The sequence below is a fragment of the Natator depressus genome, chromosome 2, assembly GCF_965152275.1.
Source record: "Natator depressus isolate rNatDep1 chromosome 2, rNatDep2.hap1, whole genome shotgun sequence".
In the NCBI taxonomy this organism is placed as follows: Eukaryota; Metazoa; Chordata; order Testudines; family Cheloniidae; genus Natator; species Natator depressus.
In genome coordinates, this window is record NC_134235.1 from 225,286,881 (window position 1) to 225,304,142 (window position 17,262).

A 17,262-nucleotide genomic window follows, 5' to 3' on the forward strand; every position below is an offset into this window, starting at 1 on the left:
GCCCAGAGGAGTCTCCACACCCCAGGGCAGATGCATCTGTCACCAGCGTCAGCAAGGCTGAAGGTGAACAAAGGGAACACCCGCATAAACATGGGGGGTGGGTCTGTCCACCAATCTAGTGAAGTCAGTACTTGCAAGCACATGGTGAATAAACAGAGGCCAGCCACCTTTGAAGAGCCCTGAGATGCAGCCTGGCATGTTGGACTATATATGTGCATGAAGCAGAATTTCCCCTCTCGGTGGTCTGCTCAGAGGTCTTATGCCTCCTCTGAGGCACTGAGGAGGGTGAGCAGTGTTAGGACTCAGGCAACGTTGGAGGAGCCCTCCTAACAAACACTGAAACACTCGGTGCCGAGTCTGACCAACCAGGCTCAGATACAGATCTTAGGACCACCTCCGTGTACAAAAAATTTAGCCTGGCTTCTCTGTCTTTCCTTGTCCAAGACTAAGTCTTTGCAGATCTGGCAATGATCCTGAATATGAGCTTCTCTAAACACTTCAAGCAGTTTGAGTTTGGATCGCTCATGGACGTTGACCTACCACAAGAGATGCAGGGCTTGAAGCCTGGTGACCAAGGCATCCCTTGGTACTGAGTAATGGAAAAAAACAAACAATCCTGGGGCCAAAAGGAAAACTTACACTACCCACACTATTACCCAAGTACTAACACTATAAATCTAGAACAGTATTTCCTGGTGTGCTGTCAGGCCTGAACAGGTGCGCTGTGACATTTTTTAAAAAACTAGATGAGAGAACAAAAAAAGTCGCTTATATTTAAATTAGCGTTGGAGCCAGATCACATTCTGTACTTTTGCTCTCTAGGATTATGCCCCTTTCAAATATTATGCATGAGTCACATTCCATTCCCCAATGCGAGATTAAGATAGCAAATCTGAGTCCTGCGGAGTGGGGGCAAAGGAAGGGGAAAGAAGGAGGGGAAGCTGCCTTCTGATTGGCCATCTGTCACACTACCCCATCTCCTTTGGGGCAGAGCAACCAATCAGAGTTCAATCTCCCTCTCCTTCCCCCTCCCTTCCTGTGAGCAATGGGTTGGCTCTTCTGCCCCTCTCTGCAGCCGCCGGCCAAAGGTGATGGAAGAGCCCCTGGAGCTCCCCCCCTCGCGATGGGAAGCAGGGACCCCCGCTGCAACCACTCAGGATTGGGAAGAGAGTGGGGAAGAACACCAGGAGAAGCAGATGTGAGGCAGAGGGGCTAAACTAGAGGGTGGGGGCTAGGTGTGAGGTGGAGGAGCCAGGGGCAGCAAAACTGGTGTGAGGTGGGGATGGGGGCAGAACTGGTGGGGGAGTTGGAGGGGCAGAAGTAGTGGGGCAAGGTGGGAGCGGGACTAGTGGAGGGTGAGAACAGAAGTGATACGGGGTGGGGGGCAGAAGTGATTTGGAGACTAGCAGCACAGAACTGATTTGGAGGTTAAGGGGCAAAATTCATTGCTGGACAGGGAACAGTTAGATGTAGGATGAGAACTCCTGCAGTAGGGCCAAAATCCTCATACCTAATTCATTTGGGAGCATGGACAGCTCTAACACACACTCACTCTCTGGGGAAGGGCGGGGCAGTTCACAAATCGGTAGACTGAAAAACACAATATACTCTTTGTAAATAACTACATGTTTTGGCGGTCAATCTTCTGATTTGTTGAGGTCTGACATTTATTTTTTGATTTCTAGATATTGGCAACTCTGAGTGGGACTTAATATTGCATTTAAAAATAGTGGAGAAAGTTGGGAAGACTATTTTGGGAATGAGAAGAAATGATTAATTATTAATTGCTTGTCATCCCAAAATATTATTCTCAAGTGTGTGTCACTTTCTCCACTGAGCATGCTTTTGTCCAGAGTTCTTATATTTAGCTTTAATGTTAGTTTCCACTCTTGAAAATGTTAATTCTGGCACAAAAGACCGATCACGACCTAATGTTAGCTGCCATAGTGTTTTGATTTTTAACCCTATTAGCCTCGTTCTGGATTGGCTCATGAATATTCACGAGACAAAATTAGGAGTGGCTTATTATAGACGCAATGTTATGCTACGCTCATATGAACTTGAGTTACAGGAGTCACATGGTGGTGTGTTTTTCAAATCTTACAAATCTCAAAGTTACAAAGATGAATTTTGAATTAATGACCCAAAAAATGGACAAATATTTGAAGAAAAAAAGAAGATTTTGGTAGTTCCACATCTACTTGCAGTGATAAAACTGAACATGAAAGAAAGTTAAAGTGGTGAACCGACACTTCTGTGAGACCCATCTGCAATTTGGATTGCCGTCTATAGGAGAACCATCTTGCTCTCTTCCAAAATGTCTTGTGTGCAAGGAGAAACTCTCAAACCATGCCATGGTGCCACATAAGTTAAAACAACGCCTTACAAGCAAACATTCATCCTTTGCCAAAAAGGACATAATTTTTTTTAAAACGTTTGAGGGATCAGAATGAAAAGTAAACGCGACTGATGACAGACTGCACAACATTTTATGACAAAGCACTGGAAGCAAGCTACATGATCGCTGAGCTTGTAGCAAAGGCAAGAAAGCCACATACAATCAGAGACATTAATTTTACCAGCATGCTAAGAAATCAGGAGAGTAATGTTAGGTGCACATGAGTCAAGGAAATTGAAAAAGTTCCCCTTTCAGATAATATGGTAAGTCGCCTCATTAATGACACGTCAGGTGATACTGAGATGATGCTCCAAGAAAAATTAAAATCAAGCAGAAAATGTAATGTAAAGTACGTTAATGGAGATACTATCAAAGAAATTTTTTTGTTTTGCAAAGAACTGCCACGTCACACGGCTGGAGAAGAAACATTCAGTGTGACAACAGTCTACCTTGAGGAAGGAGAACTCCACTGGAAAAATTGTATCAGTATTTGTACAGATGGGGCATGCTCCAAGATTGGCAAAGTGAAGGATTTGGAAGCAAGGTCTGGGATCGAAACCCAGATATGTTGGTAGCTCACAGTTTCCTGCACCATGAAGCTCTCGTTGCTGAAACAGTGCCAGAAGAAGTCTTTAGTATTAGATGGCGCAGTAAAGATAGTGAACTTTATACAATTGCGGCCCTTAAAATCAAGCCTTTTCTTCTTGATGTGTAAAGAAACAGGAGTGGAGCACCAGAGTTTACTTTTGAAGTATGCTGCCTTTCCCACGGAAAAGTTCTCTCATGCTTGTATAAGCTGAGAGGGGAGATCAAAATGTTCCTAACTTCTGAGAAATCAATGTACATGGACTTGATTGTTGACATGACATGGCTGATATATTCTGCCACCTCAGTGAACTGAACAGGAAAACGCAAAGTAGAAACAAGGATCTTCTCTCTAGCACAGATAAATTGCACGGGTTTAGGTCTAAGCCAGGGGTGGGCAAACTACAGCCCACGGGCTGCATCCGGCCAGACAGCCGTTTTAATCTGGCCCTTGAGTTCCCGCTGAAAAGCAGGGGTTTGGGGCTTACCCCGCTCTGGCGCTCCAACCGGGGACCAGGGTCCGGGGCCACTCCGCACAGCTCCCGGAAGCAGCAGTATGTCCCCCCTCTGGCTCCTACGCATAGGGGCAGCTAGGGGGCTCCACTCCACACACTGCCCGAACCCCAAGTGCCGCCACCGTAGCTCCCATTGGCCACGCCTCTACATAGGAGCCTGCATCTCTGAGCTACCCCCCTGCACCCCAACCCCCAGTCTGATTAAATTTTTTTTTTGTTATTTTTTTTTAATATATATTTTTTATATATTGTGGTCACTCATCACAGACTGTGAATCTCAGCATGCATCATTGCCCTATTAATCGAATTTAGGGCAGCATTTTGGAGTTCCATTCCACATCAAATAGTGCGAGGCTCGGATCTCTGACCTAGAGTTTGGCATTTGATGCTGCTCACTTCCAAAGCCATACTAAAAAAGAAGTACCTCAAAGATAAAAAGGTAATACCATAAATCTTGATATATAATATCGTTAGCTGAGGTTTCTTGATTGGTTCAACTTTTGTATTATTTGTTGTTCCTCATATAATAAAAAAAATTATTTAGCATCTTGATGTGAATGTGTGAGTCAACTGAAAATACTTCTCACAGTCTGTACAATATAGTTAATGATGTTAGAATGTAACATAATTAACTGTATTGTACAGGCTGTGAATGGCAAAGGTGGTAATCGGCTCAAACCGAGACAATAAGAGGCAGAGTTCATTTGGAGACAATATGGTGGTATGCCTCAAAATAATTAAAGGCGTGCTGCAGCAGAGAAAAGGTTGCGAACCACTTATCTAGAAAACTATCTACAATTAATTTACAATGCATACAAATACTAAGAGCACTTGCTAAGGCAAGCCAAGTGATTCCAGTGACCATCACAAGAGGTAAGAAGGAACTGAGGGAGCTATGGGGCAGTTGAGCCCTTTATACCAGTGCACAGCGATGCACAGCAGCAGAGGGTGCTCAAGTCGCCCAAACAGGTACCACTAAAGGAAAAATCTTCAATGACTGTGCACGGGATGCACACATACCAAGAGGGGAATACACACGTGAAATCATTCAAAGAACAATGACCGTGCTTAAATACAGTATCATTTATACATTAAATCTCACCAGGGAATCTTTAGTGCATGCCATCAGGGTTTACATGGACCAATTAATGCACAACACATTAATACACTTTAGAAATCACACCCCTCTACTCAGCATTACTGATCTGTGTAGACAAGCCATTAGATACAAGTAACCATTTCCAGTGTCTATTGGATAAACAGTGATTTATTGATTTGCACTGGGGCGTTTTAACAGTGTTAATCTGTTACAATATAAATAGGGCTTCTGATTTTATTTTATTTGTCTCCAAGACTGAAAAACTCCTTGGGGCAAGGACTTTATCTTTCTGCGTTTTGTAAAGAGTTGTGGAGTCTTAGGGCATTTTAGAAATAACTCCTTATGCTTCCCATACATCATCAGCTTCAAGGCTTGTGTACATTTCTCAACACTTCCCTACACATTATTAACGCTTCTGCTAAACAAAGATTAGAACACTTTTTAAAAAAAATTTGGTCACAAGTGTCCACTAAAACCAGATCAGTTTGAGGCAAATAAGGTTCTATTTGTAATAAGTGACTGTGCGATAAGACAGACCTGTATTTATTTCAATAATTCTGACATGCGGCAAAGTAAGCAGCATGTTCAAATATAAATGGTTTGCTATTCTGTGTTATCTGTGGATATCAATAGATAAGCGAAGTGAGTCATGCTAGTGAAATGCAGGTCAAACCTCCCTTACTGAGATAAAAAACGCTCAATGATTTTTCTTACCTGGTCATGCATTAATGTTGCAAGATGAGTTGTTTTTCCCCCAGGTGCAGCACACATGTCCAGAATTCTCTCTCCTGGCTGAGGGTTTAAAACATGGCTTACAACTGCAGAGGGCAAGTTCTATTATTAAAACAAAAAGTTTGAATTAATGCTTTAAAACAGTTTTATTTCAGGGATAACAAACGAAGGGAATATATACTGAAAACCATCTCAATCAATCAGTGAAGGCACTTATATTTTTGTTGCTCTCTCTAGTACAGAGCTTGAATAATTTCAATTTAAATACTTCATATTAAGTGTATATATCTATATTTCACTTTACATCTCTGGTCGCTTTTCTTCTAAGCTTAAGCATTAACAATTGAGGTGCTGGGCATTTCCTGGGGATTCATGACTAAGGCAACTATAAAGCTAAATAAAACAGGATGATACTGTGACTGACTGTGGAGTTGCCCTGTAATACCATATTGACCTGGTCATTAGGATATTTACTGTATGAATGTATTTGTTTAGCTTAATGGAGGGCTGTAAAGAAAGCAAGTAGGAAGTAGAATAATGGCTCAGAATAAAACACCCCTCAGCAAACATTTGTGGATTTGTATGGAACAATGGCAGAGTTGTTAGCTCTGGAGTCTGCCTCAATCTCCTGCAGAGCCTAATGACCTGGTTTTGAGAAGCAGGGCTGAAGAGCAGGAGCTGACAGAAACAAAGGAAATCTGATTGGATAAAAAGTGCCTTGGGCTATGTCAGCATAATTTATGTTGCTCAAGGGGCGTAAATAAACCACCCCCCCAAGAAACATAAGTTACACCGACATAAGCGCCAGTGTAAACCGTGGACTGCAGAGGTGGTTTTATTATGCCGATGGGAGAGCTCTCTCCCATCATCATAGAGCGTCTTCACCAGAAGCGCTGTAGCAGTGCAGTTGCACTGGTGCAGCTGCGCCTCTGCATGTGTAGAAAAGCCCTAACTCTCTATGCGGGAGGCTAGTTGAGAAGCTGAACAGCCAGGCTGACACTCGGCACCCACTGGAGTGCCTGAAGAAGTTAGACCTGCCTAGGCCACCCTTAAGGATAGCAATCCTAGAGACAAGATAGATTTATGTGTATACTGTTTGTTTTAAAATCCCTTTTCTCTAAAAGCTTTGTTCCAACTGGTAAAACAAACAATAAGGTGGCTCTCTAGTCACTATATACACATACCACTGATCACAAGGGAAGAATCACAGTCACAGCTGCTGTACAAGCACGGTTGATACACAAGGTACAGTAGTCCAGGGAATGGTATGGAGTGGGAGAACTGGAATTCCATCTGAAGACAGGTGAAGGCAAGAAGCCTGACACATGAGGAGGCATGCTCAGAGAAACCAGGAAGGAGACAGAGATGCGGCTTGTTTTTGGTATAGACAAGGTGTTTGTAGATTAGCCAATCAGATTCCTTAATCTGAATACTAACCGAAACTTAATTTTTTTTACAAATGTAAACTACAACTCCAAAGCTAAAGCTCCAATGCTAACATTAGATCTCAAACACATGGTTTAAGGCATTTGCAAGCAGGCTTTGCACTGCATTAACAGAGCACATGTACTGGGGAGAAGAGAGGGTTACTCACCTTGCACAGTAACTGAAGTTCTTCGAGATGTGTGTCCCGTGGGTGCTCCATTTTAGGTGATCGAACACTCTAACTCTAGTCGGAGAATTTCTACAGCAGTACCTGGCTGGGCCACACATGTGCTCTCCCCATCTTGCAGCAGTTGATTAACGCTGTGCAGCCACCACCCCTCCCCAGTTCCTTCTCTTCCACAGAGGACTAATTAGAACTCTAAAGTAGAGGGGAGGAGGAAGGGTAGGGGACCACCCACGGGACACACATCTTGAAGAACCTCAGTTACTGCACAAGGTAAGTAACCCTCTCTTCTTCCTCGAGTGATGTCCCTGTGGAAGCTCCGCTTCAGGTGGCTGTAGAGCAGTGCACCTCAGGTGAAAGGAGTGGATCGGAGTTAATTCTGAATGGACGATAGGACTGGGCTATGTGGACCTTTGGTCTGACCAAGTAGGACCACTCTTATGTGGAATGTCACCTCTTGCCTATCCTTATGAGGTTTAGGGAAGAATGTGGAAAGATGGATTGGCTGGTTGAGGTGAAAAGAAGAGACTTTAGGCAAGAATTTAGGGTTGGGGGTCTCAGAGTCATCTTATTCTTAAGAAAAATTGTATATGGTATGTCTGCCATAAAGGCCCCTATTTTTCCGACACACCTTGCTGATGTGACGGCTACTAGAAAGGCTACTTTCATGGAAAGATGTAGTAGTTAACATGTAGCCAGAGGTTTGAATGGGGCAGTTATCAGAGATCAAAGCATTAAGGTGAGGTCCCACGGAGCAGTTGGGGCTCTAGGTTCTGGGTAGACGTTACGAACACCCTGCAGGAATTTTTTAGTAGTTGGGTGTGCAAAGACCGAAATGCCATCCACCTTGTGGTGGAAGGTTGTAATTGTAATGAATTCATTGAGAGACCTGATTTCTTAAGGTAAAGATGTAGTCCAAGACTATGGGCAGGGTAGAATTGGTGGCTTCCATTTGTTTGTTTAGGCACCACATGTGGAATCTCTTCCATTTGTGGAGGTATGTCGAGTGTGTAATTGTCCGTCTGCTGTTTAGCAAGATTCCTTAACTTCTTTGGAGCAGATCATCTCCTCACCTTGAAACCACTGAGGAGCCAAACCCTCGGACAGAGCATCTCCAGGTTTGCAAAGTTTGGCCTGCATCCTGAGAAAGATTTGGAAAAAGTGGAAGGATTTGTGGTGGTCATGCTGACATCTGTTGTAGGTATGGATACCATGTTTGCCTAGGCCATGCTGGAGCTAATCAGAATGACTCTGGCTTGATCAGATCTGATCCTGTGTGTGATTCTGGGCAGTAGTGGGATGGGAGGGAAGGCATACAGGAGAAGTGCATCCCATGGGATGAAAAATGCATCTCCTATGGATTTTGGTCCCAGACCCACTCTGGAGCATTGGAGTTGGACATTTGCTGTTCCAGCTTGTGGCAAATAGGTCTATCGATAGGAATCCCCATTGTTGAAATATGTTCTAAATCATGGAGGTGTTTATTCTCCACTTGTGGTCGTGCGTGAACTTTCAGCTTAGAGCGTCTGCCACGATACTCTGAGATCCCGGTAGGTAGGTGGCTGATACGTTGACATTGTGTTCGATGCATAACGTCCAGAACTTTATGGCCTCAGTGCATAGGGAGTACGATCTCGCTCCTCCCTGTTTGTCCGTCATGATCTGTATGGTTTTGTTTTCAACTAGAGGCATGAAGTGCGCACAGGTATTATGAACTGTTTGCAGTTTCAGAATGTTAATGTGGAGTGTTGATTCCAAAGGAGACCACTGCCCTATGCTGTGAGGCTGTCTAAGTGGGCACCCCATCCCAGTAGGGAGGCATCCATTGTAATTACCATTTCGGGACGCGAGGGGAGGTGTAGGAAGGGGATGCCTGTGCACACGTTGTGCAGGTGAGTCCACCACTGTAACGAGTTCTTGACCTTCACTGGCATACTTAGGAGTTTGTTCAGTCTGTGTTTGTGTGGAATGCACACTGTCCTGAGGCAAGCTTGCCCGCAGCGCACGCTTAGTCTGGCATGATTTACGACATGAACACCTAGTAGACGAAGGCAGGTCACCGCCATGTGATCTAGCTGACGAAGGCAGGTCCCAGCAGATACTTGTAGACTGTGTATCGTGGTATCGATCAAGTCTGTCAGGGCAACAAATCTCTGAAGTGGTAGTGATGCTTTCGCCTCTATAGAGTGTAGGTAGGCCCCAAGAAAGTCCAGTTGTTGAACTGGTGTTAGTGTTGGCTTTTGACGGTTTATTTACAGACTGAGATCTATGAAAAGTGACATTGTCTTTTGCATGGCTTTGACGGCTTCTTCTTGAGTGTGAGCCTTGATCAGACAATCATCTAAATACGAGTAGATCATGACCTCTTGCTTGTGTAGGTGGGCTGCCACTACTGCTAGAATTTTGGAAAACACTCGAGGGGCCGTGGAGAGACCAAAGGGTAGTATCGTGTATTGGAAGTGGTCTTGTCCCAATACAAATTGGAGGAATTGCCTGTGTATTGCGTGCATGGTGATGTGAAAATATACATCTTGCAGGTCAAGAGCTGCAAACCATTCCCCTCATTCCAATGCAGGAATTATTGTTGCTAAAGTCACCATCCTGAAATGTCTTTTGACGAATTTGTTTAATTGTATTAAAAAATAATGAGAATAGAAGCTCTTCCCTCTGTGTTGTACTGGCCATGGTTCTACTGTGCTTAGTTGCAGAAGGTATTCTATTTCCTGTCTCAAGAGTGACTCATGAGAGGGGTCCCTGAAGAGCGACAGGGAGGGAGGATGGAGAGGAACTGGATGGGGTAGCTGGTCTTAATCTCTAGTACCCATTTGTCAGACGTGATAAATATGCCAGAATGGGTAGAAGGGTACCAGATGGTCTGTAAACAGATGGTTGGTAGAGTGTGGAGTTAGCGACAGTAGTTGGGGGAGGTCTGTCAATCCCGTGACCAAATCTTCAAATCTGTATTTTGGAGATGGGTTGCTGTGATGTGGATGGCTGTGAAGAATTTGATCTTCGTTTGGGTGGTCTTTGAGGATCATACTGACTCTGGTTCTGTGTGTACAGAGCCTAAGACGTTGTGACATAGAATACTTGCCCTGTTTGCATTTTGTTGTAGGTGTATAGATGCCTAGAGATCTAAGAGTGACTCTCAAGTTCTTTAAGGAGTGAAGTGACTCGTCAATCTTCCTGGAAAACAGCTTTGGACCTTCAAAAGTAAGATCCTCTATGGTTGATTGCACCTCCCTTGGAAACCCCAACAGGTGCAGTTAGGAGTCCCGGTGCATTACTATGGCAGTTGCAATGGTCCTTGCAGTCAGCGGAATCCAATGTTGTCTGAAAGGCTGTTCGAGATATAAGGTGGCCTTCAGAAATGAGTGATGTAAACTGCTCTCCCTTTTCCTCTGGTGTAAGTTCAATAAAGTCTGCTAATTTTGAATATGTTGTGTGGGCATATTTTGCCAAGAGAGTTTCATAATTGGCAATTCTAAACTGTAATGTTGCTGATGAGTAGGCCTTGTGGTAGGCCTCCTTATGATGAGGTGTGGACCTGGAATAATGTTGCCTTATGAGGAGAGATTAATAAGACTGGGACTTTTCAGCTTGGAAAAGAAACAACTAAGGGGGGATATGATAGAGGTTTATAAAATCATGACTGGTGTGGAGAAAGTAAATAAGGAAGTGTTATTTACTCTCTCTCATAACACAAGAACTAGGGGCCACCAAATGAAATTAGTAGGCAGCAAACAAAAGGAAGTATTTTTTCACACAACGCACAGTCAACCTCTGGAACTCTTTGACAGAGGATATTGTGAAGGCCAAGACTATAACAGGATTCAAAAAAGAACTAGAAAAATTCATGGAGCATAGGTCCATCAATGGCTATTAGCCAGGATGGGCAGAGATGGTGTCCCTAATCTGGGTTTGCTAGAAGCTGGGAATGGGCGACGGGATGGATCACTTGATGATTGCCTGTGCTGTTCATTCCCTCTGGGACACCTAGCATTGGCCACTGTCAGGAGACAGGATACTAGGCTATGTGGACCTTTGGTCTGACCAAGTAGGACCACCCTTATGTTCTTTCGTTAACAGCATCCACCACAAGAGAATTTGGTTGGGGCGGGGTGGGAAAAAAAATTCTAGCCCCTTAGAAGGGACATAATATTTTTTGTCAACCCTCTTACACATAGGTGGGATAGTGGCAGGGGTTTTCCAGATGGTTGTGCTGGGCTCCATAATGGCTTTGTTTATCGGCAAGGCAATTTTGGAAGATGTCAATGTGTGGAGTATGTCCAAGAACTTATGCTGGGATTCGGTAACCTCTTTAAGAGGGATTTGAAGTGTGTCAGCTATTCTTTCAAACAGTTCCTGAAACTGTTTGAAATCATATCCAGTAGTAGGGGGCGGAGGCATGATGGTCTTGTGAGGTGAGGAAGACGAGCTGGTTATAGGAATAGCCTCCTGGTCTAACTCCTGCTTGGTTTCCTCAAAAGTCTGTTCTTGGGAGACGTCGGGTGGTGCTACTCGCTTTGGCGAGGAGTGTCTATATATTTCCCTGCTGCATAGTGGCTTGGGAAAATATGGCCTGTATGCTGCCTGCAGGTCCTAGAACAACCATTGTGGTGGGAAAGGCCCAGGTGGGGTTCCCCATGGGTGTCCATACCACCCTTATATGTCTGGTCTGGGATGGTGTCTAGGGTGCTCTTGTGGCTCAGATCTGATACTGGTCTGCAGGGACGAGGAATGCTGAGATGAAGAAAGTTCCCCCTCCTCATCCTCCTCTTGCGGGGGAGGCAGATGCAGCTGGTGGTGTGTGTGGTGCTGAAAGCATCAATGCATTGTCAGTACCAAGGAGAAGGGACTCAGGTTCCAGGATCACTGTCAGGTCCTTAGGTGCAAGGAACTGCTGTATTCTCAGTAACAGAGGAGGTACTTGCATTTGTTGCGATGCCGAGAATTGCTGCAGTACCTGGGGGTAGTGCAGTGCTATAGGGATAGGTGTCTACATTGACTGCACAGAGGACTTAGGAGGCTTCAGTGCCGATGCATCAGTGATGTGCAGTAGAGAGTCAGGAGGTGGCACTGGTGCCTTAGAAACTGCAGAGGCACTCGGTACAGAGGATTTTGTTGTTGCCGCCGGTGCTGTAGTGAAAACGGCAGTCTCTTCTTTGTCTTCCTTTTTGGAGCCTGCCTGCTTACGGTCTGTGGCTTTAACGGTAACGATGGTACCAGAAGCCCCTGCCGACTCATAGGTACTTTGCCACAGCTTCTTTTTAGATGCAAGTTTGGTAGGAGTGGAAGCTCTCCTATTTGCAGGTCTTTTAGGAGACAGGTCCTTCCCGCATGAAGCTGAGGAGGGGGATCTGTCAGAAGCCGCCTTCAGTGATTAGTCACCAGGAGAAGTTTGCGTTCCTGAATCTGAGGCAGGATGGAGGGACTTCTCCATGAGAAAAGCTTACATTTGAGGTCCCTTGTTTTCCTGGTGAGGGTCTTCAGATTATGGCAATGAATGCACTTTTGGGGTACATGTGTTTCCCCCAGGCCTGTGATACATTGTGAGTGTCCATCAGAGATATGAATTGCCTCACAGCAGGAGATACAATGTTTAAATCCAGGAGATCCTGGCATTTCAAAGGGACTATCCTGTGACGGGATGAAGTTATAAAGAAATATTTATTTATTTTTTATATGGGGAGAAGAAAAATAGAAAGTCTTAACCAACTAGCCTGGCAGTTGAGAAGGGTTGGGGGGGGGAGGGGGAACATGACGGCCACACAGCGCTAATCAACTGCTGCAACAGGCACGAGACGGGGAGAGCGCATGTGCAGATACTGCTGTCGAAATTCTCCAGCTAGAAGCACAGGGCACTCAATCACCTAAAGTGAAGCACCCACAGAGAAATCACTCGAAGAAGAAATAATATGCTGTCTTAAATTATATGTAAATATTTTAAAATATTGTCTTCCAGCTCAGTTAAAAATCTGGACAAGAACTCAACAAAATTGCGTGTATGCTTTATTGTCCAATTGACATCCACAGCTGTGGTAGAGTACTGGTATTTGATCAGATAATTTGGTATTTGGAGCCAATCTTTAGAATATACAGACATCTTCTAAGAAGTGCTGAATACCCACAACTCTAACTGAAGTCAATGGAAGCTGCAGCTACTTAGCATTTCTGAAAATCATACCCCAAGTGTCTAAAGCTGGTGTGATGGGCTCTACTATTATGGTCACCACTTTTACAAGACTATGATAAATTTTGTACAAAATATGCCTTGTGAAGTATCACTTGAAAACAATCTGCTGAACATTACTGTGTTGGTAAAATATGTGTATCAACATTGTATGTAAAGGTACATACATTTTGTACTGATACACGCTGTATCATTTTGCTGTAACATGCTCCAAGCTAAGAAAAGCAAGCCCAAACCAGTTTCTCAGGAATAAAAGGACAGACCAACACCCAGGCAGGTGTTGAAGAGCTATCACCTGCTTAAGCGGCCACTCTCCCAATGGGGGAAAGGTATAAAAAAGAAATTTACATTTCACCATGTGGAATGGTTCAAACCTCATGTACACTGGAGATTGCTTGTCGCCGGCACTCCAGCTGGGGGTAATCCTCAAAGAGGGGAGAGTGAGAATAAGATGGGAGAGTGATATAAGAATGACAGATGGCGGCCTCCATTTCATCTCTCCACCCCATCTCTGCTCATAGCAGCTACAACACTCAAAAGATAAAAATCATCACTGAACTGGGGGAAGGGTGGTCGTAGTTGGAAGACTTTTCAGCTAGTACAGACTGCTGTAGCATGTGGTCAGACTTTTGCTTTTAAGTTTACTTAGCTTGTTAAGATAGATATTGGCTTGCATTTTACTCTTATTTTCTTTGTAATTACTTGTAATCATTTAACATCTATCATTCTGTAGTTAATAAACTTATCTTATTGTTTTATTTTAACCGGTTTGTTTGGGTTAAAGTGTGTAGGAAACTCTATTTGGGATAACAAGGTTGATGCATTATCATTTTCCTTCAATGAAATGATGGACTTTCGATGAGCTTGTACTATTCAGAAGACTACTGACCAGTACAAGATGCATATTTCTGGGGGACAAGGCTGGAACTAGAAATTGCAGGTGTCACCCTGTATGTAATTCATGAGTGACTGGTCAGAGTGCTCATGTATTTAGCTGGGAGTGATTTTGCATGCTGAATGCTGTGTGAACAGACGAGGAGTTGATATTTTGACAGCACAGCAATGTAAAAGGCACCACAGGCTAGAGAATTAAGGGGACACAGCTGTTTAACAGTCCAGATTTTACCCTGGGTAATGTCACAATTGGGAACTCTAAAATTAGATCCACCCTTGAAAATGGGAACCATTAGGTACAGAAATAGAGGACTGATTCTTACCAGAGAAATCACAAATGATAGCGCACTGCTGCAGGATCTGTCAGTGTCATAGCAGACATAGCTATGACTGGCTACGTTTTGAATTGTTTCAAAAGCATCTGTCTGAGAGTTATACATTATACAACCAAAATTATAAAACTATTTCAGACTATCAAAGGCAGAACAGCTATGAATGATGGTTTAATTGGGCTGAAGTTTTACATTAGCACGGCAGCTCAAAAACACATTGGAAACCATTTTTATCTTTTATTTTAAAAACAAGGTGTCAGAAGTAATCTTCATTTTGTTTTTAAACTAGAGAACAATCTTTATGTAAAATACTGTACCAAAATTAGAAAGAGTATTAATTCCTTGGGAACTAAATCTAGTTGAGATCTTGGTCTAATTACATTCTGCACTTTGATAAACAGAAATGAGAATTACTACTTATCTAAGATAATGTTTGCTCCCCATATTAAAACAAAAAAAACAACAACAAATAAAAGACTGCAGTTTTATCATCTCATATGTCACTATGAGACTGGTGTGCCAATTGCCCTGAACGAGTAGTAGTTTATAATATAATTTGTTAGAAAACAAAACAAAAAAAAACCCCACACACCACAACCCCAAGCAGTCTTCCCCAATGATTAAAAGATGCAGAAGGATATTTCATCTGTAGTACCAACATGACAATATTTTTAAATTAAATACTTTTGATGGTAATAATGTATTTAAAACTACAATATATTAAAAGAACAACAAGGTCCCATTGAAACCAACAATGGAAAAATTAAGGCTGGAACATAGTCCTTAAATCTCCTGCACTATGACTAGATATTCTCACAAGCAAGATGTCACTTATACTTTGGAACTTCTGCGATATGGTACAATGTAGTGAATTACATATGGAACACAATGCTTTTGTTGGTTCAAGACTTTCCATATGTTTTGTTCACAGCAGAATTTTTCTACAAGCCAAAACAAGTGATGGGTTTGTTTTTAACTAAAGATAGCCTCCTGACTGAATAATCTGCATCACCACAATAGGAATTTATGTGATAAGAGACTCAGATTCCAGACTAACCACAAGAGCTCTTTTGTAGATTCCAGCAGAAGCTGAAAACACTGCCCAGAAGATTCGAAGCTGTGCAAAAAGAGTGTGTATATATATCAGTTTCAGTATGTCTGAAACAGATACCTGTAAATGCTTTATTCTATCTATCTATTGGGGAGTCAAGATGGGTGAGAATATCTTTTTTTGGATCAACTGCTGTTGATTAAAGACTTAAGCTTTCAAGCTTATACAGTGCTCTTCTTCAGATCTATAACCAACTTCCGTGAAGAAAGTATTGAATTAGGTGTTATGGAAGCACTCTGAAAATGGAATCCCTTTGGAGTCCTAATGAACCACCTGAAGGATATTTATTCTTCTGAAAATTGTACAGCCCCATTTAGTAATGCACTTACCTGCAAAAACAAATAACTGGACAGCACATTGTCCAACGAAGGACTAAGGTAGACTGGGTCTGTCATTCTTACACCTATTCCTCTGAAAAGCAAGAAACTCATATTAAATCTGATTCCACTAAATTATCTGCTCTGTTCTAAAGTTCTAAAACTACATTTTGCCATGGAAATATTCCTTTGTTCTCTTAATAATCACCTTTTCACAATATATTCAGAAAATTTCTGAGTGACTCAATTGATACTACTTTAGCCAGTGATTGTCTGCTTTTTGTTTTTCAGCAATATTGATATTAATGATAACGGGGTACATTCCACTTAAATCACCAGGGTTATACTTATGTAACTGTGAACAGAATTTTGCATAAGTGAAAATACATAAAAATCAACTCAAATAAAATAAACCTTTTACAATTTTATAACCCAAGCTAATGAATACCCTTTGAAATGTCATCACATTGGATTCACCAAATGGGTGATCTGCAAAGTAAAGAAAATATTTCTCTGTATTTTGCACATTAAAAAATGGCCAAAAAAGAATGGTCTCCTCATATGTAAAACTGGCATACTACTAATTTATTTACGTTGTAGCAGTGTTGTGAGGATTAATTAATATCTGATCAATGACTTGAAAATGTGAAGTGCTGTACAAATGTTAGGTTTTATTACTATTATTTATTAATATGCAAATCTGAGAAACTCTAAAAAGCTGGAAGAAGAATGTGAGCAGGAGAATCTGAGGACTGGAAGGGACGTTGAGAGGTAATCTAGTCCAGTCCCCTGCACTCATGGCAGGATTAAATATTATCTAGCCCAGGGGTGGGCAAACTACGACCCAGGAGCCGCATCTGGCCCTTCAGAAGTTTTAATTTGGCCCTCGAGCTCCCACTGGGGAGCAGGGTCCGGGGCTTGCCCTGCTCTGACATGCCAGCCTGGGAGCAGGGTCAGAGGCTTGCCCCGCTCTGCACGTGCCGTGGCGCCACACTGCTCCCAGAAGCAGCGGTATGTCCCCCCTCCAGCTCCTATGCGTAGGGGCAGCCAGGGGGCTCTGCATGCTGCCCCTGCCTCAAGCGCTGCCCCCTCAGCTCCCACTAGCCTGGAACCACAACCAATGGGAGCTGCAGGGGTGGCGCCTGTGGACAGGGCGGTGCGCAGAGCTGCCTGGCTGCCCCTCTGCGGAGCTGGAGGAGGAACATGCCTTTGCTTCTGGGAGCTGCTTGAGGTAAGCGCTGCCCAGACCCTGCATCAGCCCTGATCCCCCTCCCGCCCTTCAAATCCCTCAGTCCCAGCCCAGAGCACCCTCCTGCACCCCAAGCCCCTCATCCCCAGCCCTACCCTAGAGCCCGCACCCCCAGCCAGAGCCCTCACCCCCCACCCTGCACCCCAACCCTCGGCTCCAGCCCAGAGCCCCCTCCCGCACCCTGAACTCCTCATTTTTGGCCCTACCCCAGAGCCCGCACCCCCAGCC

At 43.6% G+C, this 17,262-nt stretch overlaps 1 protein-coding gene across 7 annotated transcripts in view; it reads right to left on the reverse strand.

The window, feature by feature from the left end:
* NSUN6 (NOP2/Sun RNA methyltransferase 6) overlaps positions 1-17,262 on the reverse strand; it is a 60,936-nt gene that overhangs the window by 26,339 nt on the left and 17,335 nt on the right. For all 7 annotated transcript variants that reach the window (XM_074946040.1, XM_074946036.1, XM_074946039.1 and 4 more), the window contains 2 exons: positions 15,798-15,879; positions 5,312-5,431 (listed from right to left, as the gene is read on the reverse strand). In XM_074946040.1, the coding sequence (XP_074802141.1) occupies positions 5,312-5,431; positions 15,798-15,879 (202 nt within the window). The remainder of the gene's footprint in view (positions 1-5,311; positions 5,432-15,797; positions 15,880-17,262) is intronic.